Raw genomic sequence first — 26,778 nt, 5'->3', positions numbered from 1 at the left:
ATACCAGGTAGATTTTTCCCTGGAATTGAGTCTCCAGAGACTTGCCACAGGACGTTACTCTTGGCCAGATTCTGGGTCCTAGCGTTGACAGTGACCATGACAAAAATGTAAGTGACATACTTGCTAGTTTTATAGAGATCTATAAAGTTGTAAATATGGAAGATGAATCAAGACCCAAAATGATCTAATCAAGCTAGAATGCAGGGTTGAAACCAAAATGATAAAAAGATGAAAATACAAATTACATTTATGTAAAAATAAAAATCAAGCATTCATATATTGTGTGACAGAAACCGGGTTTTGCAGTTCATGTGAAAAAGATATGAGAGTTTAACTGACCCAGAGGCAGCAGTGTGATGTGACTGATCAGAAAAGCACAGAAGGACGTCAGCAAGGTGGCAGACTAGAAAGATCCAGGCCCTTGTTCCCCTCCAGACACATTAAACACACAACTAGAGACTAGCCAAAATAACTTTATAGGAGCTCTGAAAATCAGTCAAAGACCTACAGCAAGCAAGTGAATGCCCAATCAAAAGAAAGCCACATTAAAAACAATAGAAAATATCAACTTGTTTTTACTCATTTTTGCCTCACCTGCCACCCCTGGGGCAGCTTAGAGGAAAGGAGGCCTGGTCTCCAGTTCCCTCCTGTGAACCAGAGTGTAGAGCAATGCTCTCACCTGTCTGGGGGCTGCCTGATTGGTTTCTCTGTGATCTGAGTCCAGATGGCCAAAAGTGGCACAGCTGGGATCTCAAGACTAGGGGAAGCCTCAGGGGAGCAGTGGGCAGGGCTCATGAAAACCACAAGGGGGCGCCAGACTCACAGCCGCCTCTTAGGGAAATGAGGACATTTTTATAAAGCACCTGTGTATACTGAGAAATTGGAAAAAAGCACACACACACAGGCCCTGGGAAAGTGCATGCCCAGAAAAGGACTGACAAGACCCTAAGCCTTCATGCTGGGCTGATCTTAGGCTCAGCACCTGCTCTGCTAAGTAGTCAAGGTCTTCCCCGGCACGGAGCCAGTCTGCAGACTTGGAGAAGGGGCTGCTTTTTCAAATGCCCAACTTTCAACAAAACATCACAAGGCATATAAAGAAACAAAAACGTGGCCCATTCAAAGGAACAACATAAGTCTCCAGAATCCATCCGTGCAGGAACTCTCAGTCTTCTGCTATGTGTATAAAGATGTACACTGATCATATCTAGTAAGAATCTATGTAGCACTTTATTTCTTACTTACACCATACTCATCTCATCTAGTCCTATATTATTATGTTACATTATAATATACAGGTGTTACAGTAATAGATAGAAGGAAATAGAATATTACTATATTACTATAAGGCAGATGTTATTATTCCCAAATCAGACATTAACTGATTTGCCCAACACTGGGCAGCCAGACAATAGTAGGAATGAAACCAGAACCCAGATCTTCTGATTTCCAATCCAGTGTTCCTTCCACTGTACCGCCAAACAGGTAACAAGCCCGACTTGCTCTGGCCAGACTATGTTCGGAAAGCAGTTTTGACTTAGTACCCCACTTAAGGAAGGACACAGGCAGAGGAGAGAAAATGAGATGGGAAAGGTCTGGGTACATATGATGGGCCATGGTGACATGTTTGGTCCGGGACCCCTGGGTTCCCTCAGGCCCTAGAGTGGCACGTCATAGTCTTTAAGGGGTTCCTGGAATACTTCCCACTCCTGTAAGATGACATAAAGTGTCCACATGAGAATTTGGGATTATCCCCTGGACCTTTGGTCTTGGGACTCTAATCTTTATTGCTTGTGTTCTCCCTCGTGAGTAAAATCCTTGAAAATACCTTATCTCAGCCAGCTATTCTGAATATACCTATAGCTGAAGAGGGAGTCCACCTTTGAATGGGTTAGAAGATGGGCTTACTTTAGAAACCTCTTCCTTCTGGAGTTGCCATCCACTTGTCCCTGGCAACCTAACAAGTCTATATTCTCTTTCTGGTTCCCCTGATCACGTGAGGAAGCAGGGGAGCCTCACATCCTTTTTTGGGCGCAGGCAGAACATCCTGCCCCCCTCAGGCTACAAATGGCGGCTCCCTCCTGGCCTCTGTGTCCTAGAGAATTCCCCCCAATTCAGTCATTCCTCTATCAATTACTCACAGAGCCCAACCTTCCATCCCAGCGTTGGGCAACTTTCTCCTTTGCCCACGTTCACCTCTACTCCTCCAGTCTCTTCCCACTGGTCATGGTCTGTACTCACGGTCATTTATGAACATTGCCACTGAGCCCAGAGACAAAAATGCAATGACCATTCTTTCTGTGCCTGAAGATATGCATTCACATGTATGCTGGGCAGCAGGGCGCAAAAAGGGGGCACATTAGGGGGACTGTGGCCGATCCTTCAAACCTAACGCCATCAGGATACTGCCAGACTCCCTGAGCAAGACTGGCCAGCGATCTGAAACCGTCCATGCTTCTTTTCCATATAGGTCATGTGGTCACGGAGGCAGAGCAACAGAGTCCACTCTAAGTAGCTAAGTGATCCTGGGCACATTCCTGACCTTTCTGACCTTTGTTTCTCATCTATAACAATGGGAGACAAATAGCCCACCCTTCCTACGGGGAGAGATTCTGACTTAAAACACTCACTTAGTTTAAAAAATCAGTAACAGAAAAACAATGGGCCATACATATAATTATAACATTACTATTTATAAGAGAACCATATGTAAAATGACTCATACCTGTTAGGACCCGATCCTCCCTACTGTCACTTATTTCTGATCCTTGGGATGAATACATACTGTACTCTTGAGGTTTAAAAGGCAATTCATTTGGCCATGGACAAGGCTGAAACAGTGCAGAATATTTCATGGGAACGTGGGAATCCAGGCTGTGGAAAATGCAAAAATGAATAATATCTGTGAGATGCAGAATTACTAATGGCCATACAACCTATGCCTGTGACTTCAGTGGGTTATGTGAACACGTCTCTGTTGAGCTGAAGTTCTCAATGGTATTTGTAGCAAAACCTATAGAGCCACTGACATATTAAGTACCGTACATATTACCATAAACTTCTCATCCATTACACAAAACACCTGAATATTTACTAAGAGCAAGACATCGTGATAAGTAGGTGCTGGAGTGTAGAACAGGATGAGAAAGGCACAGGTTCTCATTTCTCGGACTCGAGAATCAAGTGCGATTTAGTAGGTTGGTGCAAAAGTAATTGCAGTTTTTGCAATTACTAACCTTTTAAACCACAATTACTTTTGCACCAACCTAATACCATGTTTCCCTGAAAATAAGACCTAGCCTGACAATCAGCTCTAATGTGTCTTTTGGAGCAAAAATTAATATAACACCCAGTCTTATTGTACTATAATATAAGACCGGGTATAATGTAATGTAATATAATATAATATAATATAATATAATATAATATAATATAATATAATATAATATAATATAATATAATATAATATAATATAATATAACATAATACTGGATCTTACATTTTTTGCTCCAAAAGATGCATTAGAGCTGATTGTCTGGGTAGGTCTTATTTTCGGGGAAACATGGTATATACAGCCGTTCCTGCTATTATTTCAAAGAGAAAGAAAATGAAAGCATGTTAGCGGGCCTGATCTGGACCACACATTGGGAATGTGACTTCATCCCCCTTTTAGGATAATATTGGGGTGTGGTCGGGGTGCCTGAAGTTCCAGGGTCTGGGCCAGTATACCCCCTTCTATCAGGTTGCTCTCCTCTGGGATTCACGTGCTTCCCCCTGGTAGCTCATCCTGAGAGCACTGTCAGTAGCTGAGCTTTGGTCACAGCAAGACTGCACATCATTTCCTGTATTCATGAATTAGCTCCTCTCCCCTATTTTGTGAACTGTTTACATCTTTTCCTCATTTACCTTCTGAGGATCTTCATGTTTTCCACATCGATTTGTGTGAACGCTTTATAGATTGAATGTCAACTCTTTTGCTGTATTTTAAATAGCTTACTGTGTCTCTTTTAATTTTGTTTTGGACCTAGAGGAACTTCAAATATTTGTGTCATCAAAATATGTTCATCTTCCATGATTTTTCTCATTTCTCCAAAAACATTTCATTAACACTTTAATCAACCTACAATATAAACGTAGTTAAAACTAAGTCATATTAGACAGGAGCTTAAAATAAAAAGCAACCCCATTTTACTTTCCTGAGAGCCAACCATTTTTAATTATGTCTGTTTTAGATGGGCTGACAATAATCTTCTTATTTCTAAATAATATGCTACTGATGTTTATTGATTTATCAGCTTTAAACATATCTTTGATAGACATGGATTTCTGCTATGACTGGGAAGGATTTAGCGCACTTAATAACACTTCCCATACTTTTCCTCCCCCCAAATAGCTTTATCACTATTTTCAGTTTCTCCATCTGTCAGATCTATATGTCCATGTATCATAGTTAAACATCTCCATTTCTTGTTCCATCAACAACAGATGATACATATTGACTTTCCACCTCTACCTCCTGAACGGTGTCGGTGTCGTTAGAGCTCGACTTTTCACTGTCAGTTTTAATTATATTAAGTTTTGGCCTCAGAGTTATGTCTTTTCATGATTTAGCCAAAGATTGATTAAAAATGCTGAGAATTAATAGATAATTGTTTACTGCAGAGCCTGGGAGTTGGTTGTGATTTTTCTTTCTTCTCTATAGTTCCATGCAATGATTTCTATCTCAGCCAAAAAAAAAAAAAAAAAAAAAAAAAAGGAAAATAAATTTCTAGGGTCAAGTTAACTTGACCTTTACCTTGTTCCCATTCCACATGTAACTTAAGTTCCTATCGGGCATTAGCAAAGGCTGATGGAAACTGAGTCTATTCAAGACGAAGCCTGTCACTTACATGAGGGTGTCTGTGTCTACCAGGGTGCCATTGAGACGGAAGCTAAGATGAAAAGGGCAGAGGTAAGTCTTAATGAGGTATTATCAGGAGTCCTGGGCTGTCTCACTGGAAATACAGTCCAATTAGCTATCTGGGCCTGTCCGTGGCCCAGGAGGAAATGTAGTGGGTGGTACACGCAGGCTGAGGGTGACATGTCCAGTGTGGGCCCTAGTGCAGTGTCAGTGTTCTCTTTGAATGGCAAACAGAGGCTGCATTCGGGTGGCAGTTCATGGCTGGAATCCAGACCGGGCTCTGCAAAGCTCCCATACAGCTGAGCGTGGACACCTGCCTCCCACTGGACCTGAGCTTCCTATCAACTCTAGCAAGGGCTAGATGGCATTGACAGTCCCAGCCAGAGGGAGTCCAGGAGGGGCAATCTCCCTGCACTCGGTGTTCTGCTGAGAAGTTTTGACTATTGTTATCAGCTGACGGACAAGTCGATTTGCTTGCTTGACGGAGGAGATCCCTCTTCCTTACCACCTTGGACTGAGTTCTTGGGTCTGTCTTTTTTTCCTAGATAACAGATTTTGGAAGCTCTCACAGAATGCTACCGCTTTCAGGTAGAATGCCCATGCTCCTAGAAGACCTTGTTTCCCAATCTCTTCCTCCACCACAGAGGGTTACTGAGCTCACCCAGAAAGCACTTCCTAGAGAAGTATAAACTGAGACCAAGGCTGCCAACATCTGGATTTTCCAGTGACTGAACAACTCTTCCCTCTACCCCCTGCAATGGAAAAGTGCCCTCATTAACCCAAGCTTGGAATCTTCTCTCTAAAAATAGAACTAGATTGAGTCTTTCCCCCTAAATACAGTCTTAGATGTATTTAAGTTTTATGGGCTAGATTTCTTATTCCAAACTCTAGATGCATAAAGATATTGTTCTTCCTTCTTTAAGTGAAAAACAGTAATCCAGTAGATTTTCATGGCCAAATCTCTAGTGATATAAATATAGTATGTTGAAGGGAACACAGAAAGAAAATGGCAAGAAACATTTCACTGGGTTTTTGTTAATAGGTATTGTATTAGTTTGCTAGGTTTGCCATAACAAAGTACCAGGAACTGAGTGGTTGCAACTTATTGTCTCACAGCTCTGGAGTCTCAGAATCTGAGATCAGTGTGTCGGCAGGGTTGGTTCCTTCTGAGGGCTGAGAGAGAGACTCTGTTCCAGGCCTTTCCCCAGGCTTCTGGGGGTTTGCTGGCAATATTTGGTGTTCCTGGCCTTCTGGATCACCCCAAACTCTCTCCCTGTGTGTGTGTCTGTATGCAAATATCCCCTTTTTATGTGGACACCAATCTAATTAAATTTGGGGTTCACTCTACTCCAGCATGACCTCCTCTTAAGTAATTACACCTCCAATGATCCTATTTCCAAATAAGGTCACATTCTTAGGGGATTAAGATTCCAATGTTGGAGGGATAGAATTCAACTCGTTAACACATATGTTTTGGTCTCGTATTTGGTCTCTGAATCTCCAACTTAGCTTCCAGAGCCATGAGAAATAATTGCCTGTTAGTGATGCCACTCAGTCTACAGTAATTTGTTAAAGGAGCCTGAACTAAGACAGTCTCCTTCTCACTGTATTCCCATCAAGCGACCTTACTGTACTACAAAGTCAGAGCTTGAAGAAATCCTCAGAGATCCACAGTTCTGACACTGTCACAGAAAGCTAATGAGCTCACCATGATGCTAGAGTCTATACTATCCAGTGAACTGTTCAGACTTGGATGGACCATCTAGAAGGGACACTTATTTTTTATCATCAAATTGCTGAAGGAAACCCAAGGTGTTTCAACAATAAAACTCAGAAATGAAGGAAAGCATTAGTCATTTTTTAAATCGTCACTCTCATTAGGACACATCAGCCTCATCAAATAGCCCTTTGCTCTGGCAGACTTTTAAAATAACTTCTTCAAGTTACACTAATACTTCAAAAATCATAAAGTGCTTACTGCTGAAAATATGGGGAAGAACAAAGAACGTTAAAATTGGCCATAATCCCATCACAAGAAGATAATAACTGATAAAATTTTGGTATATTTCTTTTTAGTGTTTTGTTTTTCTGTACATACACATGAATATTTTTAGACTTATATTATGCTGGACATACATTTGTATCTGACTTTTAACACATTTGATCATAGGCCCTGATTTGAATTTAACTCTATAATTTATCTAAAAAAACTGTAACATATAAAGTGATTTGAGAAACTTCACTGTATCTAAAAAAAAATTTTCCCCATTTTTTGAATATTTCATCAAATTTCCATGGATTTTTTAAATAGTCTTTCAAAATATAAAAATCAGAAATATACAGAGGGTGCCAAAATGCATACACATTTTAGGAAAGGAAAAAACTGTATTAAACTTGTAATACTTAATATATACCTATAACAAAAGATGAATACAAGTCATATGTATAGATTTTTTTGGCACCCCCGGTATATAGCCTGTGTGAACAATTTAGAAGTTGCAGAAAACGATAAAGAAAAGTAACCGATAATTCTAGAGGAATATCCACTGTTAATTATTTAGTGTACTTCCTTCCATCACATGTCTGTCTATTAGGTTGCCATGCATTCAGACACTCCAGAGAGACGACCAAACTCACAGACCCCTTCTGAAGACTTCTTTACTTGCTTCTCTGTCACTGCTCTGGCCACAGATGATTAGATAAAGGACAGGTGCTTGACACAGAGGCAACCAATCTATAGCCCAGCCTCTTACCTATGCAGAGATCTCCGCTTAAGAATGGCACCCTATTAGTAGATGGCAATTGACTCAACCAGCCAGATATTCGCTTGGGAAGTGTGGATTCAAGGCCTGCAGAGAGATGGCCAACTGTGGTAGGCACAGCTGAAGTAGAAACAGACGTAGGAGAATGCCCGCAAAAGCCAAGCAATGACATTAATAGCGGAGGGTCTACTGTGGCCTCTATGGAGTCCTCAACTTATATATATTCAGCTTCTGAACCACACTTCAACAGCTTAAGCACTGGGACCCAGAAATGGCCTTTTATATATTGGACATCAGCTGGTACACACTTCGAAATATAGCATCGTACTAATCGGTTTGCAAATGAAAGACACCAACAATGGCTAATGTAAGTGTTAAAAAGGGAGTTATTGAAAAGCTATTGGTTGGTTAGTTTATAGACTTAATGGAAAACTAGAGAAGCGGGCTTAGACTCTGGACAGGAACCAAGGGAAGCTAGGCAGCAAGAAGACAGCTGAGTCGTGATACAGGAGAGACTGGTAGACATCATTGCTTTCACTGCACAGTGGATTTCTGATTGTTTCACCACTGGTGACTTGAATGATTGCTAACTGCCCCTCAAAATTCAGAGTCCCAGAGAAAAGCTTCAGAATCCCAGAGAGAAGCTTCCAATTGTATGAACCTAGGTTATATGCCTGCGCTCTTCCTAAAGAGCCAGCCTTTACTCCCTTCAAATTCAATGGTGGGAGATGGGGTTCTGCTTCCCAGTTTTAGGATTTGTCTGGAGCCCAAGGATGAGGGCTATGATCTTGACTAACCAGCAGAAAGCAACCAATTCTATCCAAGAAAACTCAACTCACCTCTTTTCAGAATATCTTCCAAAGGGAGTTTTAAAAGAATCTTCACAAAGCTCCAAACTTTTCTGTAGTTCTAAAGCTGTGAAACAATGTACCCCATTGATGATTGGTACTGGTACTGAACCCCTGAAATTAGAAATAACAACAACAACAACAAAAAATCCAAAGAATTTTGAAATAATACCAAGCACACACACATGTAATACCTAAATATTGAACATTACATTCCACATAAATGCTAATACCAATAAAATCTATTTGGAATAATGTACCCACTCATAAACATTCAACTCAGAGCTTGTCTAAGACACTGGCATTATTACATTCTAATTCATAGATTAAGCAAATCTGTATTGTTGTAAGTATTCCTTATCCATTAAACCATTAATATAGAGACATTTATTCCTACTGATTAGTATGTATTCTATTGTAAACTCTACTCCATTTGTTATGTCAGTTCCAGCAATATATTAACTGCTATAAAAATTGAGATAGATATTTTCCATTTTTTAATAATCGGACGCTTTGAACTAATACCAGAATAAAATATTTCTAAAAATTCTAATGTCATACTTCCAACTGAACTTAAGTATGAAATAGTCTTTTTCATCTATACTAGCCTGTTTTCCCAGAGTGACTTGAAAGAATCATTAACTATTTTTAGCAAATGAATAAATCCTAATGCTATTCACCCCAGACTTGCTAAATAGAGTTGCTATGTGCTAAGTAGCCCAGTTGCATATAAATGCATGCAAATTAAAATCATCTATCTGTCCTATAGGACCCAGTTGGAACCCATGTTTAAAACTGCTTAGGTTCTCTGTTTATGGTGTTCTAATAGGCTTTGCTGGTCAGAGGTCACTAAGCCCCAGCTTTAGCTGCTTTGGGGGACACTGCCTATCTCCTGGCCAAGAACCTTCCAGATCCTCCAGGAGAACTTTGTATGTACCACACAGCCTGTCTTTGGCATCCAAAGATAGCCTACCAATGTGGAGACAATTAGCCACACCTTCATTCACATATGGTAGACAAATAGACAAAACATTATTTATATAGGTGAAAGGTTTGCAACAGATAGCTTAAAATTACAGACAATAGAAAAGAACTGTAATTCAAAGCACTTTTAAATGGCTTTTTTATTCTGAATCACTAGGCCCATTTTAGCACAGAGGTCCGTTTATGTTGATGATTTAGGATTCATTTGCTATATTTGGATACTGGAAAATCAATCTAAAGATACTCAGCTATAAATAAATGTGATAAATCGCTACCTTTGAAACAGGAGTGCGTGATGAAGAGGTGTCTTTCCCATTAGGGCCTGGCGGGCTGTGTTATACTGTCTCTCCAAGGAATTTATTTCCTAGGCAAGAAGTAGCACCAGAAAATTATACTGATGTTAAAAAGACGTCAGATGATTAAAAGAGCTATAATCATTCTCTTCTTACTTGAGACTGCCAAATATGTGGAAAGAAAAAGGAAGAATATATAGGCCAAAAAAAACAACTGCTATTTGTTCAGTGGAAACTTTATAAGTAAAATCAAAATACTTTTATGAAGACTGCAATTTAATACATAAATTTTATATGACATCTAAATAATAATGTGGCAATTTTTTATTAACCATTCATGCGTATATATATATTTTTTATCTTTCTAATGAGAGTATCTCTCAAGGGTCCAAATGATTATCGTGTTTTCAGTCTTCCCAGATCTTCCCAGCACACATAACCAACCGATTGAATATATCCAACAGTGTTTACATATGATACTGAAATAGGTCAGACTAGGAGGTCTTTCTTTCTCTGGTATTTCACCAATATCACTCTCACCGTCATGATATCCTTCGTGAGCATTTGATGGAGATACAAAGATTTAAAGACACAGTGTCTGCATTCAAAAGGTTGATAATCTGGTGGTAAAAGGTGATTTAAGAAGAAGGAGAAAAAAGATAGCACATGCTGTTTTATAAATAGTATAACATGTGTTTACACACATTACCTGATGGACTGGGTCCTGTGTAGCAACTGCCCTTGTCCTGGATTTCGTCACTGTGAGCCAACCTAATATCTAAAATTCTTACTTTACAGAAAACATAAACTGGCAAGGGCTTTTTTTTTTATTTATTTTACATAAAAGACTAGTCATTGATAAAGGGGTTTATAATAACATTTACATAAACAGCAAATTATTTACAATACACTAACCTTTGCTTGCAGTAACTTTATCTGAACTAAACCTGACTGTTCTGATTTGAAAGTCATTACCAGGCTCCTCTATAGGTTGATATTCACTTAAAATCACACAGGAAATGACAAACAAGGATGCCAAAGAAAAGGTCCATGCCATAGCTGTGGTGGTTAGCCCACAACTCCAGGCTAGCGTCGTTTCAAGAGTTGGCATGTCCTTTGGGAGACTTTTTTAAGAATCGAGTTTTAAGGATTAAGTTGATGTGATTCTAAAAACATTTTTGCAGTGCAAAAACTCATCTGCAGGAATGGCTCTGCTCTGCAGTGATGGCAGGATTGGCACAGTGAGCTCTCTGGGAAACAACTCGTACCCTGGAGACCAGAAGTCCCTTTGGTCATTCCTTGTCCCCTGCGCATGCACACACACGGTAGCACAAAGCAGCTAAGGGGTAATATATAAACAGTGAATGATGTTTACTATTCTTTATACATCTGCACTAGAATTTGCAGTCAGTTGTGGCTAGCTTGAGAAATTCTAGGTCAAGCTTTTGAAATTGTTCCTTAGAAACCACAACACACGAGAGCTAACACATGCACTCATTGCACACAGGCTCTCAGGCAGATATTTAATTGCTGAGACCATTTTACTGGTTCCCTGACCATTAGGCTTTGTGGTCTGGGTAAGTAGGATGAGGAAACGTATCTGCTGGGTGGGACAAAAAAGGAAGAAAGGTACAAACTCTTTAAATTTCACCATTTAAAAACCATACACTTAAATAACTCCATATATACGTGTACATTGTATCATATTACTATAAAATTACTATATATTGCCCAAATTGGCTGTCCTATTCTCATGTTAATTTGTTATTTTTTCTCGAATCAGTCTATACTTGTATATATGTTGACTGTTGTGATTTCGCATTATACTGTCCTTATGTTTTTTCTTACACCGATGGTTGGTTTCAATTAAGTCATGACTGGGAAGATAAGAGAGATAGTGGAAGCATAGTTTTTAGATCTTCCAGAATTCTCGCATAAAAATAGATATAGCAACTACATAGTAAAATAGAAGACATATCAAAACTTATAAGAAAACTAGGTGACCAGGTATCCCCTCAAGCCCCCCAACACAGGTGATAATAGCCACAAAAGTGCCATGGTATCAGTTTTTAAGCAAGAGGAAGTGAAGGAAAAACAGGGTGACTAAAAGACCCGAGAACAGGAAAACCTCAAAACAGTTCTAAAGCATTCACTGGAAAGCGAAGCAGGGCAATATGAGAACCACAGCTGAAATATGTGAGGGGCTGCCCCTACTCTAATAGTGGGTAGGAATTAGGGGTCCATAGTAAGTTCTGAAGGAGCTGGATCTACTGGGAATTCTTGAAACTGATCCAGTGGGGGTCCCTTCTAAGGCAGGGTCTCTCACTGAAGAAAAGCTGATGGGAGTACAATAAAAATTAATTAGGACAGAGTCAATAGAGACAAAGGAAAGAGAAAATGTAGTCCAAAGTGGGGGAGGGAAAAGAGTCAGGGAATCTCAAAAAGGAAGCTATTTTATATTTTAACACAATTTGAAGGAACCATGCTGCTTTCTATAAGCTTGAGAAAAATAATTTCACATAAAAATGAGAAATTTTCTGGTCAAACTCCATGCAAAGTTATCATGAGAAAAAAGAAAACAAGGAGGAGAATAACACCTCTATATACAATGAAAGCTTGCTCATAGAACAGATAGTCTATAGTCTACTACTTAAAAATAAACTAAGACATTAAGATAATGACCCAAAACATTAAGGAACAAATAAATTACAATTTTACAAACTCAGAAATGAGATGATGGAACTCTGCAAAGACTTAGTAATATAAGGGATAAAAATCACTTTAGAAACAAAAACCAAACTGGAAGGAATACAAGAGTGAATAAATGAAACAAACAATGCCTTAAGATAAACAGAAAGTGAATGGAGGAAACATGTAAAACAAAAAGAAGAAAGAGGTTAGAAAGATTCAAGAGAGAGCATTTTCTCAACCCGTTGATATTTTGCTTCCCAACAATCGTAGTCAGTTTGGTTCAAATAAACTCTTATAAGCTTTAAAAAACAAAACAAAATGAAACAAACAAAAAAGATTCAAGAGAAAATAACAAATATTCAAGGTAGCCCAAGAAAATCCAAAGTACACATCCTTGACAAAGTATACCAAAATAAGGAAATAGGATAGATAATAAAAACTACAGTTGAACTATAGAGTATAACAGTAAAACAGACTATTAAAAACAGATAAGAATTCAGGAAATATTGTTCCCATAGCCCTTTCTGTATCTATTAGAGAATAAGCTTAGATAACAGAACAACTAGAGAGCTATACCTAATAATGAGTATTTAGTATCTACAGATTTTAAAATAAGACAAAGAAAGAGTTAAAAGGAAGGGTATATAATGACTATATGCTCTGACAGTGTAGCTATAATACAACCATAAATAATGATGGAGAACATTTGCCCTCAGTTTTTTAAAAAACTGTTTTCAGTTTTTATACAGGGTGCTGGTAATATTAGTATTGGTATTCAGAGACTTTTCTGTGTGTAATGTGATAAAACAAACAAGAAATTTAACGAGATATTGTAATTCTATCATCGCCTATGACTTTCAGAATCAGGATTCTCAGTGTGGAGGGAAAAATATGTAATAGAGAAGAAGCTGAGTAAAAATCCCGAAGTCTTGTATCTGAATTGGAAATATTAACTTGAACTCATGAAACATTTCGTCTATCCACAGAAAAGGCATAGAAACAATGATCTATCCTGGCAACGTGTTCTTGTGCTACTATTTCCCACTTAAAGAAAGAAGGCTTCTTGGAGAAAAGACTGATTCCAGGTCTGGAAGGAAATGAACCAAAGAGCATAGACTCTCGTCATACCAGATAGCAAGATGGCTATCAGAGGCTACATGGCTCATGTTAAGAGGACATGGGAGCTACCTGAAGAGGCTCTCACTGGTGAAAGGTAGGATGTTTCAATAAGGATAAAAAATGCAATGGGTGAATACCCTTCAATATGATGTGCACAAGATCATAAATGATATTTTAAAATTAATTGGTCACCTTCAGAGAATAATAGGAAACCAATGTATTATCTTGAAGAAAAAAAAAAGCATTCAGACTGCTAATCTTATAGGAATTATACCACTTGGTAACCAGGTGGTAGAGGAGAGAAGCATCTCTTCATAGTATTATTTCAGCTAATAAATATGGTGCTGAACATCATGCACTGAAAAACGCACCCGAGTAGAAGAAAGTACTTTTCGTTTGGAGTCAAAATAGACACTGCTAAGCTGTGAAATCTTGGACAAGCTCCCTGTGCTGACTGCCTCCTAGTATTGAAAGGAAATAATAGGCAGTCGACGTAGGTGTCCAATATTTTATCACCACAGATCCACTTTCTCACTGCCTTTCACACATTTGGGTACTTTATAAAATCGTACTGGCCTTATCTGCTACACCCATACATTTGCTAAATAGGCTTGGAATGAATTGGTCATTCAGCAATTTTTTTCTAAAGAATTGGCATTCAGTAACTTGGCCTGCTTCAGTAACTTGGTCCCCTAAGAAGGTCAGAGGAGCTTGTTGAAGAAACAGATACAATTGAAATTCACACAATCAAGCTTCTTCTAGAAAGCAAAGAATCTTCGCTAAGCCATTAGAACCTTCCTGTGTGCTTTCCAGGGCGCCAGCCATGCAAAAGGGGGTTGGGTTGAAGCTGAAGCAATAGTAACACCTGACAAGTAAAACACAACAACTTAGATTTCTGTAACCAATAGTATATGTGAGTGTCATATAAATAAAAACTCCTCATTGGATAGTGTTTGTTACATACTTTTTTGACAGTAAAAAAAAAAAAGAGCTGTACACTATTTTTTAACTCAAATCTAAAAAGAAAATTGTGTGTAAGAAGTGAGGCTGATTAAAATTATATTTACAGTTCTCCAAGAGTCTTTTAGAGATGTTCAAATTAATGTGCTTTGGGAGTCATTCAGAAAAGTAAATACCTTTTAAGCTATGAAAACAGAAGAAATAAAGCAACAAAGGACTGTATAAGCAAGGGATGAGGAAATAAGTAAAATGAATATTCTATTAAATTATTTAAACCCATATTAATTATGGTCATATTCATAGAAACCATTGCATATTGATAAACTATTGGAGTAACAAGCAAAGAAAAGTGATGTTGCAGGTTTTCTTCAGACTTGAAGAGCAAAAAATAATATTCTTGGACATTTCGTCCTAACAAAGGCAAGTCAGCTGGGTCCTAGAGTAAATCCCTGCTGACTTTAGATACGAGAAACAAAGACTAGCTCTCAGTATACGAGGAGTCAGTAATCCTGAGGGTCTCCAGGCTCCATCAGGCCATTTTCCACTTAAAGGAGGAAGGCAGTAGAAGAGGGGCTACAGATACGCTAACCTTATCCTGCCCATGAGAGGAAACCAGAGGGTGTCACCACCAGACCACACATTCCCTAAGGGCAGTGTCTAGAACAGGGGCTGTAAACAAATACCTGCTGCTCTATACTGAAAAACAAATCCAGATTCCACATACATGGTAGGAATTCAACACATTCAGGATGGGTAGAGACAGATGACTAAGTGAGAGGAAAGGGAGGGGTAGCGGAGGGAATGGAAGAAGGGAAGGGACTATACTATCGCTGTTATATAAAAATCTAACTTATTTTTGAATATTGACATTGTATTTAATAACCCTGCCAAATGCACTTGTTTCCTAAATTTATACCAATCATTCCTTTTTTTTATTGAGATATACTTGACATATAACATTGTGTGTAAGTTTAAGGTGTACAGCTGAGGGCCTGAGCCCTTTCTCCCTTCCCTGCCAGCCATCATCACCATAACAACAACTAACATTTCTTTTATGGTCAATCATTTTATAAAGATGTTCCATATGCATTTGATACAATAACCCTGTAAGGTAGATATTATTAGCTCCATTTCACATCTCAGAGCAGATACGTGATTTTTACAAGATCACCCAGTAGGTGGCAAGACTGTCACATGAACTCACTGTTGGTGCATTTTTCTCTCAGGTCACGGAGTCCTGTACACAGAAGCAAGCTAGACTAGAAATACACACAGACCCAAACACACACGTAAATATACACTTACCCAACTAGTTATGACATGTGCACATGTGACGACCAAGGAATAGAAATGGTTTCCTTAACACACACACAAATCCAACCTCATTATTTTGTAACGACACCTTGACATACACATACTTGCAAACTACGCACACAGAAAGAGTGGGAGGCTAGAATGGACGAATTGGACGGCAAGACCTCATGGACACGGTGAGTTCCGAGGTGGGTGTGAGTGGAGAGGAAGTACGCAGTCTTCAGCATAAGCGGGAAGGGTGCCTCAGAGAAACAGAAGCAAGAAAGCACTGACGATGGGAAATCCTACTGTGTCTGACTGTCAAATGGCTCTCTGGATAGTTTCCAAAGGTAAATATGAACACATTCAATCTACAGAGAAGATACCAAAAACAACATAAAGATTTCCACTTTTTTTTTTTTTTTGGACAATTTAAGATACAGGTTTTTGACAGAGAATGTAATTTCTTCAATCCAATAAAAAGTTCCAAAAACACATGGTAACTTACATTGGGAAAGTAAAATGAAGAAAATATCTTCTCCTAACAGGTGTAATGAGGTGTACATGACATAATTTACCTGAAACCCCTTTCCAGATTATAGATGCTGTATAAAGGTTATTTGTGTTCTCTCACATAACATTGGAATATAAAGCTTCTGTTGTGGTGATCTTACAAGGGCAGGTTGCTCCTTTTGCAGTATTATAACAGCTATGCAAAAAGTAAATAACCCATGAAATATCCTAAAATTTGATACTTAAAATTTCAAAGTAACATTGAATTCATAATCTTTAAAAGAACATGAGGCGCTAAAAATAACTTAGGCAAATTCACCCCATAAATACGACAGCGGCAATTTCGTATTACATTCGCATTCACTTCTGAAGAGTGAATCTGTTGGCTTTTCTATGACACTATTCTGTATGACACTATTCTGTTCCACTCTCTCTCCACCAGCACCAACAGCACAAGGGACCGGAACCTTAAGGCTGCAAGGGGTTAGGACATTACTGCCTTCACCGGTCGGTCACTGCCAACCGCCTCACACGGGACAGAACAAGTGTGCTCATCTCTAGGACGCCCTGGATTATGGGACTGAATGATTTCTCAGGGAGGTGGACCGTAGGAAAAGAGGGGCCCTCGGCGTGTAAAAGTTCAGGAGACTCTTTTTGACAACAGGTGGCCTGTAATACCGGCTCCCCTCACCGCCCACTTACCAGCACCAAGGTGTCCCTTTCTATTCTCACATTGCCTTTTTATCACATTCTTCCCTCTCCAATTTCTCCATACTGTTCAATAATTTTACATTGGAATGTTACAGATGAATTCTTGTTAAGAACATAGGGTGCAGCTTTTTTTTTCTTTTCATTTCTGTTCCTCTGCTCCCACTCCTGGGTACCTGAGTGCCCTTGACCGGAGAAAAACTGTCTTTAATCAGGTCCGGAAGTTTTCTAACAGGTAATACCTAACAGGTAATATTGTGCTGGAGCACAACCTCACTGGGGCATGAGTTGGTGCCGCTGGTCAGGGCACAGACTTATCATTAAGGAATAAAGGTGGCCAAGGAGTTGGGTTCTGGAGTTTACATTCTGGGTATGCCACGCCCTAGAGGAGATTAAAGAGCAGTTTATATCTGAAAGTCTACGCTCCATGAAGCATAAAGCCATACCATCCAAGGACAGGACAAAAAGTACAGAGAGAAAGCAGCAGACTGACCTGGAAAGATCTGGGTATCCCAGGACTAGAGGGACAGACATTGATGGGTTCCTAACGCGGAGGGGGCCCCCCAGGGTATGGCAAGATCTCAGAGGGTCAGTGCTAAGCAAAGGTACCAGTAGTATGGAGGGGATATGGAGAATAACAGAGCCACTGGTCAGAATGAAACTCAGGGTGGTCTGGAGACACTCCCCCTATTTTCCAGGATGGTGTCAATTTCAGGATTCTTGGGCTTAATTAAAAGAATGGGCACCATCCCCCTCCTACGGGCTGATAGTTGATTTTCCACAGATCCTGGTGGATGGGAAAGACTGCAGAATTCATTTATTTTGGTTAAATAAATATGCACGCAAGTCTCATGGTGCAAATTCATACTATTTACAGATATTTAGAGTCCACCCACTGCTCCTTCTAAGAAGCCATATCTGTGCCAAGCGGCCCTGCCTTTGGTTTTGCCACAGATAACTGGACAAGCAGTCTAACATGACCTGTGTGGTATGGCTTGAAAAGTCCAGCTGAGCCAATGAGATTCTCTTGACTCCTGCAATAGGAATTAAAGAGATGTTGCTGGGAATTGTGGGTACAGAGCCCCGAGGTCATGGAGAGTTGGGGCTGGCGTGCATGAGAATGAGTTCAAATTATGTGGGAGGGGAGCTCAGGGAGGGGAAGAGGCCCGCCAGGAGAGAGAGAAGACAACAAAATACATAAGAAAGAGAAGCAGGGATGAAAGGAGCCTGACACCTCTGGGAGGCAGAGAAAGCACCTAAATTTCTAATCCTGGGGCCAGTTTCTGAGCAGTCTGTACTTCATGACCATTCATGATACACTGTGAATCTACTCAGTGTACTTTTCATAATGGAACTACCTCTCACGTAGGCTGACTTGAATGGGTATCTGTTTCTTACACCTCGAACACCTCACTCTTATCAGAGTAGAATGTATGTGCCCGTATATACTGCTGCCCAAGACTGCGTCTAAAGTACCCAGTCGAATTCTTTTGACCCACTGCCTATGGTTCCGACTTTAGAAGATGATGTGATGATTTGCTTAGAACAGGCTGGCGTTAAGGAAACACATCCAAGGAGAAAGTTCTAGTGCTTCTGCGACAATTGCAATCGTTCAGATCTCTTCATAGTCCCAGATCATCACGTAAAAACTACTACAAATGGAAAAGGAGCATGACTTGATTTGAATGCAGTGCCAAGTCTGTATTCAATACTCCTGCACATACTGATGTCTGAGTTCTCAGAGAACTGAGTTTGGACTAAGCTATATGACCGGTTGAAATACTGTCATGTTATAAAACACAAATTCTTTGAATGGACACACTTTGATGACTCAGCATAAGAACACTAAAAATTATACCCCAACAACAAAGCCTGTTTTTCCTGGAAATACATATTTTACAGCATTAATTCCATTGTGCTTTGCTATCTTGATAAACGGAAGAGTTGAGTTTCAGAGTTTTGACGAGGAGCCCGGGGAAAAGGTACTCCAAAAATATCTAAACTGAATATTCTGTTTTTACAACCCATTTCTATTCTCGGAGGTGTTCAAAGAGGTGAAAAAACATGCATTTAGATGACAACAGTCAGAGAACAGTTTTGGTGAAACTTATTAGACTGAAAATATCAAACCACCTTTTCGTCTGATACTATGTAACCCTCAGCTATGCCTTCACCCCATCTATTCCTCCTTACCACTGGTGTTTTCTTAGCTGAAAGTTTGCCCCATAATTTCATAAAGTAGTTTCTGTCTGTAGAATCCAGAAAATCACACGAACTCAAAATACTAAGCTTCTTAGATGACTTTTCAAAATTCAGCTCAGATGCCTTAATATCTGGTAGGGAAAAAAAACAAAAAAACAAAACACCAACATTTAAAATAAAAGGCATAAAACAGGAGAAAGGAACTTTATGAAGTAAGAGAAATGTTTTATATATGGATTTGTCCAAACACAACAAACTGCATATTTAAAGTCTGTGCATTTCAATTTGAAAGATAACTAAAAGTATGTCTTAGAATAAGATAATTATTTTTGATAATAATAAAGCCAGCCCACAGCACCTGGTAGACAAATCCTGGGAGTATACTTAGGGCTCAATCAATATAGGCTTATAAATGGAATTAAAGGAAGTAAAACTTGGTAAAAACAATGGCTTCCCGATACACGTACTTAACTGAGAAGTGACTCTTATAATTATTTACCATTTGACAAAATTCTCCTATAAGGCTAAAAAGAAAATAAAACATGCAATGCTAAGAAGAAACTTTAAAAAAGAATGAAATGGATAATGAGGTCACTGTTTAACAGACTTTATTAATAGATTATGTCTAATGTTTCCTTTAAAACATTAGAATGTCTAGAAACCTAAGGAATGTAATTCCTATTGCTTCTCATCTATAGAGGGCCCAGGTATAAATACCTTTGGATATATAAGAGCATTAAACCTTTCTGTAGTATTGCTTTAAAAATGCTAAAATAAATAATTTCCACATGTATCACCAGCCAATATGGCTGACTGAGCAGATATGGGGAGATATCCTCACCCAAAGAAAAAATAAATACTGGATAATGTATAACAGAAGTTTTTTGGTTTTTTGTTTTTGTTTGTTTTTGTTTTTTAAAATACATAGCAATGTTGAAACCAAGAAAAGAAACACTTCGAGGTGTTGGAAGTGAAGATTATAAGTCAGAAGAGTGGGAATTGATGCCAAAGGTCAGAGTGTATCAGGGCCTGAGGTATCTGGACTGAGAGAGGAGATCAGTCCCTGAGTGCTAATGTACAAGGCCTGGGCTCTTTGATACGGTGAGAAGTTGGAAAGGGAGTGTCTGGAAGTGTCAGCCCCAGACCTAAGGACTTTGCCTGGTCACAGAGTCTCACCCAGACTGACTGTGGAAATACCTGTGGAAAATCAGGCCTCCAAACCTGTGCTGTGTGCTGGTATTGAATCTGAACTTGAACGCCCACCAAACTGGGTGGCAAACCTGAGCTTAAAAAAAACAAGCCGAAAGCTGTTGCAGATAGAGTAAAAGTATTTAACTCTGGTAGGGAAGTCTAAAGCTCCACAAACCCAGCACCTGTCTTGAGAAAGGGGGAGAGACTCAGAAGGCGCAACAAATGGGCAGATACACACCCAAGGAATTCCAGGTGATAGAGCAATCTGAAAAGGAATAGTAAAGTGACTATATTTATCACAATCACAGTGAAAAGAGGAGACATAGAAACATTCTTTATTAAATCTTCATGATGAAAGATTTTTCATGATGAAAGAATTCTTCATGATGAAAGAATTTCTTCATGATGAAAGATTGAAAGCCATTCAGCCCATATTGGTTGAGCACCTACTATGTGCCAGTGCTTTGGATGTTGGGGATATAGCAATAAATAAAAAGTCCTTAGCCTATGGGAATTACACCCTAATGTTGGAGACAGACAAATAACACATCAGATAGTGTCAGGTAGTGATAAGTGCATTGAAGGACCAGGAAGTCAGATAAGCATACAGAGTGGGGGGGTGGCATGATGGTCAAAGGAAGTCCTCTCTAAGGTGGTGACAACTCGTCAGTGATCTAAAGTCATGAAGAAGAAAGGTATTCAAATATCTGGGAGAAAAGCTTATCAGGCAGTGAGAGTGGTTTTGTGTAAGGACCCAGAGCATGCTTAACACAACTGAATTAAAGAATTCATCATGGCTGAAGTAAGGAGAAAAATTAGATGGAGGGGCCAGATCCCGTGCTCAATTTTTTTGTTTTCCAAATACTTGTCCTCTTAATGGGAGTCTAAGAACAGAATATTGTGAAAAAGACCAGATGAGTTTGAAAAAAGTTAAGATAAAATTTAAAGACATAGAAACTATATTCATTTAATTAATTTCCATAAAATGATCATATATATATGACCACATATATATGTGATAATATGACATTGATATGTCACATATATGATAACATTTGACATATACATTACATATATGACATATATCATATATAGATATATATATATATATAAAACAGGGTTGCTTTTACTAGCTTTTTGAGATATAAGCCATTTGTGCCAGATGTAAACAAGCCAAGTTCAATCTAATGAGACAATGCAGCTATAATTCCAATAATTTTTTTTTTCCTTTTAATAACAGTCTGGATGTGGCTTCTCCTGTACGTCCTTAGTTATAGGACTTCTGTTCAGCCAGACTTTAGGCGATTCTCAATGATAGTTGTTCCGTAGTTTAGTTGAAATTTTGATGTGGTCATGACAGGAGGAGGCCAGCACAGCATTTACTTACTCCACCATCTCCACCAGAACTCAACAGTTTAATATCTTAATGGTTTCTCAGCAACAAAACATTGTGAGTAAAGATCACATATTTAGATTACTATTAAACTATATTGTAATGCCACCACTTGGACTCCTATAATAAACAGTTTCATACAGTTCTTAATATAGTTTCTAATGTCTCACTACATCAATGGACAAGAAAGTCTTCTTCTCAATTAAAATAAAAACATAATTACCAATGTTATAATATCCTGCAACAAGTTTCTTAATGTCATCTTATTCAAAGTATCCAAATTAAAGTCAACCTTAAAGCAACATTAAATATATATATAGTATCTATATATAAATATATATATATATATATATATATAAATTACAGTCCATGAAAAGTACCAACTTCTTCAGTATATAGGCCAGTTGGATTTATTTAAACACCTACAATAAAGCATAAATGAATTTAATGATGCATGGCAGATTTTAAAGTTATTCTACGGATTAGTATCATTACCAAATAAAGGAAAATATAAATGAAATACCCGGAACAACCGGTACTGCATCTCAAATTAAATCTAAATAGCTTAGACCTTTTATTTAGACTTACATCACTTTGCAGTCAAGTGAATTAAAATAATATTTGTATAAAACATTTTAAAAGAAAAACACAGAATCCAATCTAAATAATTGATTTAACTGGGAATTTTCTTACTCTTCTGTAAAATCTATAAGAAGAGCATTGAAGACTAAACTGGAATAAAAATCTAAAGCTAAAAAAAAAACAACAAAAAAATAACACCAAAAAAACAAATGCAGTAGAAGCCATGTACCTAGGCATAAAACATTAGTGTGTATATTTAATATCACATCATCTCATCATACAGACTAAACAGGGCCTTTTACTGCATACAAGGAGGAAATAAAAGATGTTGATTATCTCATTTATGGGCACACAGCCATGTCAATAACTAGGAATACAATTAGAATCTGGGGGTCAGATTGTGAATATGGTTGACTCTTGAAAAACATGGGTTTGAACTGCGTGGGTCCACTTATGCATAGATTTTTTTCAATAAATACAGAAAGTGTATTTTCCTTATGATTTTTAAAAACGTTTTTATATTAGTTTCAGGTGTAGAAAACAACATAATGATTAGACATTTATGTACCTCACAAAGTGATAACCCCCCCACCAATCGCACATAGTTATTACAATACCATTGACTATATTCCCTATGTTGTACTTTACATTATGTGACTGTATATATTTAATTGTAGTTGACATTCAATATTATTCTACATCAGCTTCAGTCACGGGGATGTGGAATACGGTATGGAGAATAGAATCAACAATGTTGTATAGATCATGTGGGGTGGCAGATGGGCACTGGGCTCATCGGGGGGTCACTTCATGGATTGTGGAGATTCCTTATGATTTTCTTAACATTCAATTCTCTAGCTTACCGTACTGTAAGAGTACAGTATATAATACATGTAACATACAAAATACATGTTAGTTGACTGTTTATGTGACCAGTAAAGTTTCTAGTCAACAGTAAGTTATTAGCAAAGTTTGTGGGGCATCAAAAGTTATACATAGATTTTCGATTGTGTGGGAGGCTGGTGTCCCTAATTTCCATGTTGTTCAAGGGTCAACTGTATTTTGAAAAGTAAAAATCCTCATTTTAATAACCAATTTTTCTATATTAATGAATATATATACATATATACATACGTATGTATATATATATATATATATATATATATATATATATATATATATAAACAATTAAGTCACTCTCCTGTCCAAAAATGAGACTGAAGACCTTTAAATATAAATTTTTTAACATTTAAATAAAACCTTGCCAAAAAGATGAATCAACACTAGTTTGTTTCTCTTTGAAAACACTTGGAAATGTATGGCTTGGAAATAGGCTTTAATTTCAAGACAAAAGTCCACAGGAGGCAGATGATTTCAATATTGTTCATTTTCTACCCACTCAAATGGGGTTTAAAAAAACGTGTTTATTTAGGTAATAGTGAGGTGATAATAATATTAGGTAATACAAAACCTGTGTACAATTTTTTTACTAACAAGAGTAATTTATACCTATCATGATTAAATATATACACATATATAGAATGTAAATACCTATAAAATCTCTGCAAAAGTCTCAAAACTGAAATATGTAACCATAAAAAGGCCCCAAACAAATTAGGCACAATAATCTACTATACAATTAAAAATATTGATTTATTTTTAATAGAAGAATTACATAATTTGTAGTGGAAAATTAAGGAAAAAGCTCAATTCATTAGGAAGTGTTATCACAAAACTGAAGGTGCCAAAAGAACCTATTTTTTCAGGACAGAATTAAATCTTAAAAGTCTTGTCTATCTGTGCTTAAAAGAAAGGAGTAATAGCAACTAGAAAAATAATCATTTCATATAATGTCCATAATTTTCCACAGCAAAATAAGCTTTTACAGTAGAAAGCTACCATATAAGTTCAAGGAAATATGGTAATAATGTTGATGTTATATATGGTAAAAATGAATATATGTAAGAAACTATTCTAACAGTAAAGTGCTATGGTCTTGAGTGTTAAATCAGAGGAATAATCAGCTATTTAAACAGAGAACAGAGTGTATATCAGGACAAAGGAAAACGTGAATATGTGTTCTTACACAGAAAGAATGAGGTACAAAAACGTTTCTTTCCATTGAACATCAAACTTTGGAATGTCTTCAACAGAGTTGAACTAACAGGTTCAGTATTTGGACACTGTATCCAGAATGTGCTAATTAAAATATATAACAATAGTTCTCTGATTTTCCATTCCTTAAAATGGATGAGTTTTTCATAAAGCGTGAATGAACACTTTGAAGGAGATACCAGATAGGACAACTAAATTTCAAGAGCTGAAACTTGATACATAAGGTGAGGATTTGTATAGAATTTGGGAAAGGGAAAGGAGAAGAAAAGGGTAGCCATGACTGGAAGGAAGAAACAGGATAGAAACCTTCAGAGAGCTCAGATACACGCTACAAGTTTCCTCTCCCTTGAGTAATATGTTTGATAACTAGAGTTGTGATGTGATTTCTACCCAACCCTATTCCCCCACCTTTGGTAAGTATGGTGTTTGCTTGCTAAGGGCTCATTTTTCAAGAACAATTTTTTCAAAGATGTTGTTTCATTGGTCAATTCTTCTAGTGAAGACATTTTTTTTTTTTTTGTCTTTCTTTGCTTTGCTTTTCTATCTTTGTCCTTATAAACTGAGGGTCTTTAGATCTGGTAGCTTGTAGAAGCCAGTCTTTGTCTTCACCCACCACGAAAAGAAAACAATATGCCCACCATCTGGTAGTTTATTCTTGAGTAAGATAGACTGACAGCATTTACCATTTATCCAGTCTGAACACAGAATATAAACGCCTTTGACTGTATCAATAATGAAATAATAGTAGTAAAAATAACAGATAACATTTATTGTGGATGTCCTATGTGCCAGGTGCTATTATAAGTCTTTTCTGTGTATCACACATAAATTTCAATGCTGCCTATGAACACCAGAAAGAATCTCTTGATCTTGTAATATTTTACTGACTTATAATTCCTTTCGAGTATTACTCTAATTCTGTTTAAGCCTTTTACTTCAATCAAGGTTGGCAATATTTTTTAAAGGAATTTTAGAGAAGCGCATCTCATTTGCCAAATATTTCCACCTAGTTTGAACAGTGTTGTCTTATTCCAATTAATGATAAAATTCTATATAAATATATCTTTTTGCTGTTTACATGTTAATACTAACAAACACTCATGTAAGCACGTACAATGGGTCAGACATTGTCCTGGGTGTTTTTCAATATATTAACTTATTTAATCCTCATAATAATCTTGAGATAGCTAATACTATCTCTATTTTGTACATGAGAACTTTGTAACTTGCCCAAGGTCATGCAGCTAGATTGTACTGGAACTGGAATTTCCATGAATTATTTTAAATTTTAGTGTTATTTGAAATCATGAACTTCAAAAGTTATAATCTTTAAAAAAAATCTTCAGCTTTCCTACTCATGGTTATACTCTATTACCTCTAAGATTAAAGAGTTGGTCTTTTAACATCATTTATCTATCATCAACACAAAGAAATAGGCTCTTCTTATCCTCTTCTCAGAATGCCTGGTCAATAAAGAAAAGTGATTTTTAGAGTTACGTCTTTCAAATTAAACTTTTATAGACATACTGTCCCAGACACTATATAAATAGTGCAATTATCTGAAGTGGAATTTGGAGGATCTTTGATAGTAACAGGATGATTTCAGGGTTGTCACGGAGCAAAAGGAAAGGGAGTCAGCTAAGTACTTAGCGGTGAAAACACTATTTATTGATCAAGATTTGTTTTAAAGGAGTTTTTTGCCTTAGATTTACATAAGAACATATTACTACGCATATGGATTTTGGATGTATCTTATTTGGAGCCCTCACACTGACAAAGTGGGTAATTGGCACTACGCTGGACTCTTGCTATTGGCCCAGGAAAGAATTCGGCATAAATCACTTCCACGCATCCCACCTCCCTTGAAGCTAATCAGAGCAGGGAAGAGTCTGGTCAACAAGCCTCTAAGAACAGCACCTCACAGCAAAGCTCAGGGCAGGGTTTTTCACACTGCAGGTTGCAAACTACATTGTGAAGTCCATTTAGTAAGTCACAACCAGCACTTGTAAAAATGCACATCGAGCAGAACAGGAAGTAATCCCTGTATCACCATAAGGGTGTTTTATGATACTTCTGTTTCCTACGTGTGCTTGTGTGTGGGTCCCTATATTGTAAAATGTGTTCCTAGTTATAGATCTTGAACCAGGAAGTTTGAAAAGCCACTGACCTAATGAGTACTAACTGTGTATATTTTTTCTAGTACTGAGCCCTATATTTAATAAAACAG

The 26,778-nt window shown here is 37.7% G+C and overlaps 1 protein-coding gene across 6 annotated transcripts in view; it reads right to left on the bottom strand.

Moving 5' to 3' along the window:
* LOC308492735 (leucine-rich repeat and guanylate kinase domain-containing protein-like) overlaps positions 1-26,778 on the bottom strand; it is a 100,563-nt gene that overhangs the window by 5,988 nt on the left and 67,797 nt on the right. For all 6 annotated transcript variants that reach the window (XM_081038050.1, XM_081038051.1, XM_081038052.1 and 3 more), the window contains 4 exons: positions 19,262-19,401; positions 9,767-9,855; positions 8,499-8,621; positions 2,723-2,871 (listed from right to left, as the gene is read on the bottom strand). In XM_081038050.1, coding sequence (XP_080894176.1) covers positions 2,723-2,871; positions 8,499-8,621; positions 9,767-9,855; positions 19,262-19,401 — 501 coding nt within the window. The remainder of the gene's footprint in view (positions 1-2,722; positions 2,872-8,498; positions 8,622-9,766; positions 9,856-19,261; positions 19,402-26,778) is intronic.

This window comes from Rhinolophus hipposideros (genome assembly GCF_964194185.1).
Source record: "Rhinolophus hipposideros genome assembly, chromosome: 25".
Classification (NCBI taxonomy): domain Eukaryota; kingdom Metazoa; phylum Chordata; class Mammalia; order Chiroptera; family Rhinolophidae; genus Rhinolophus; species Rhinolophus hipposideros.
Note: the sequence above shows the minus strand (reverse complement) of the source record. Positions and strands in the feature narration are given on the sequence as shown.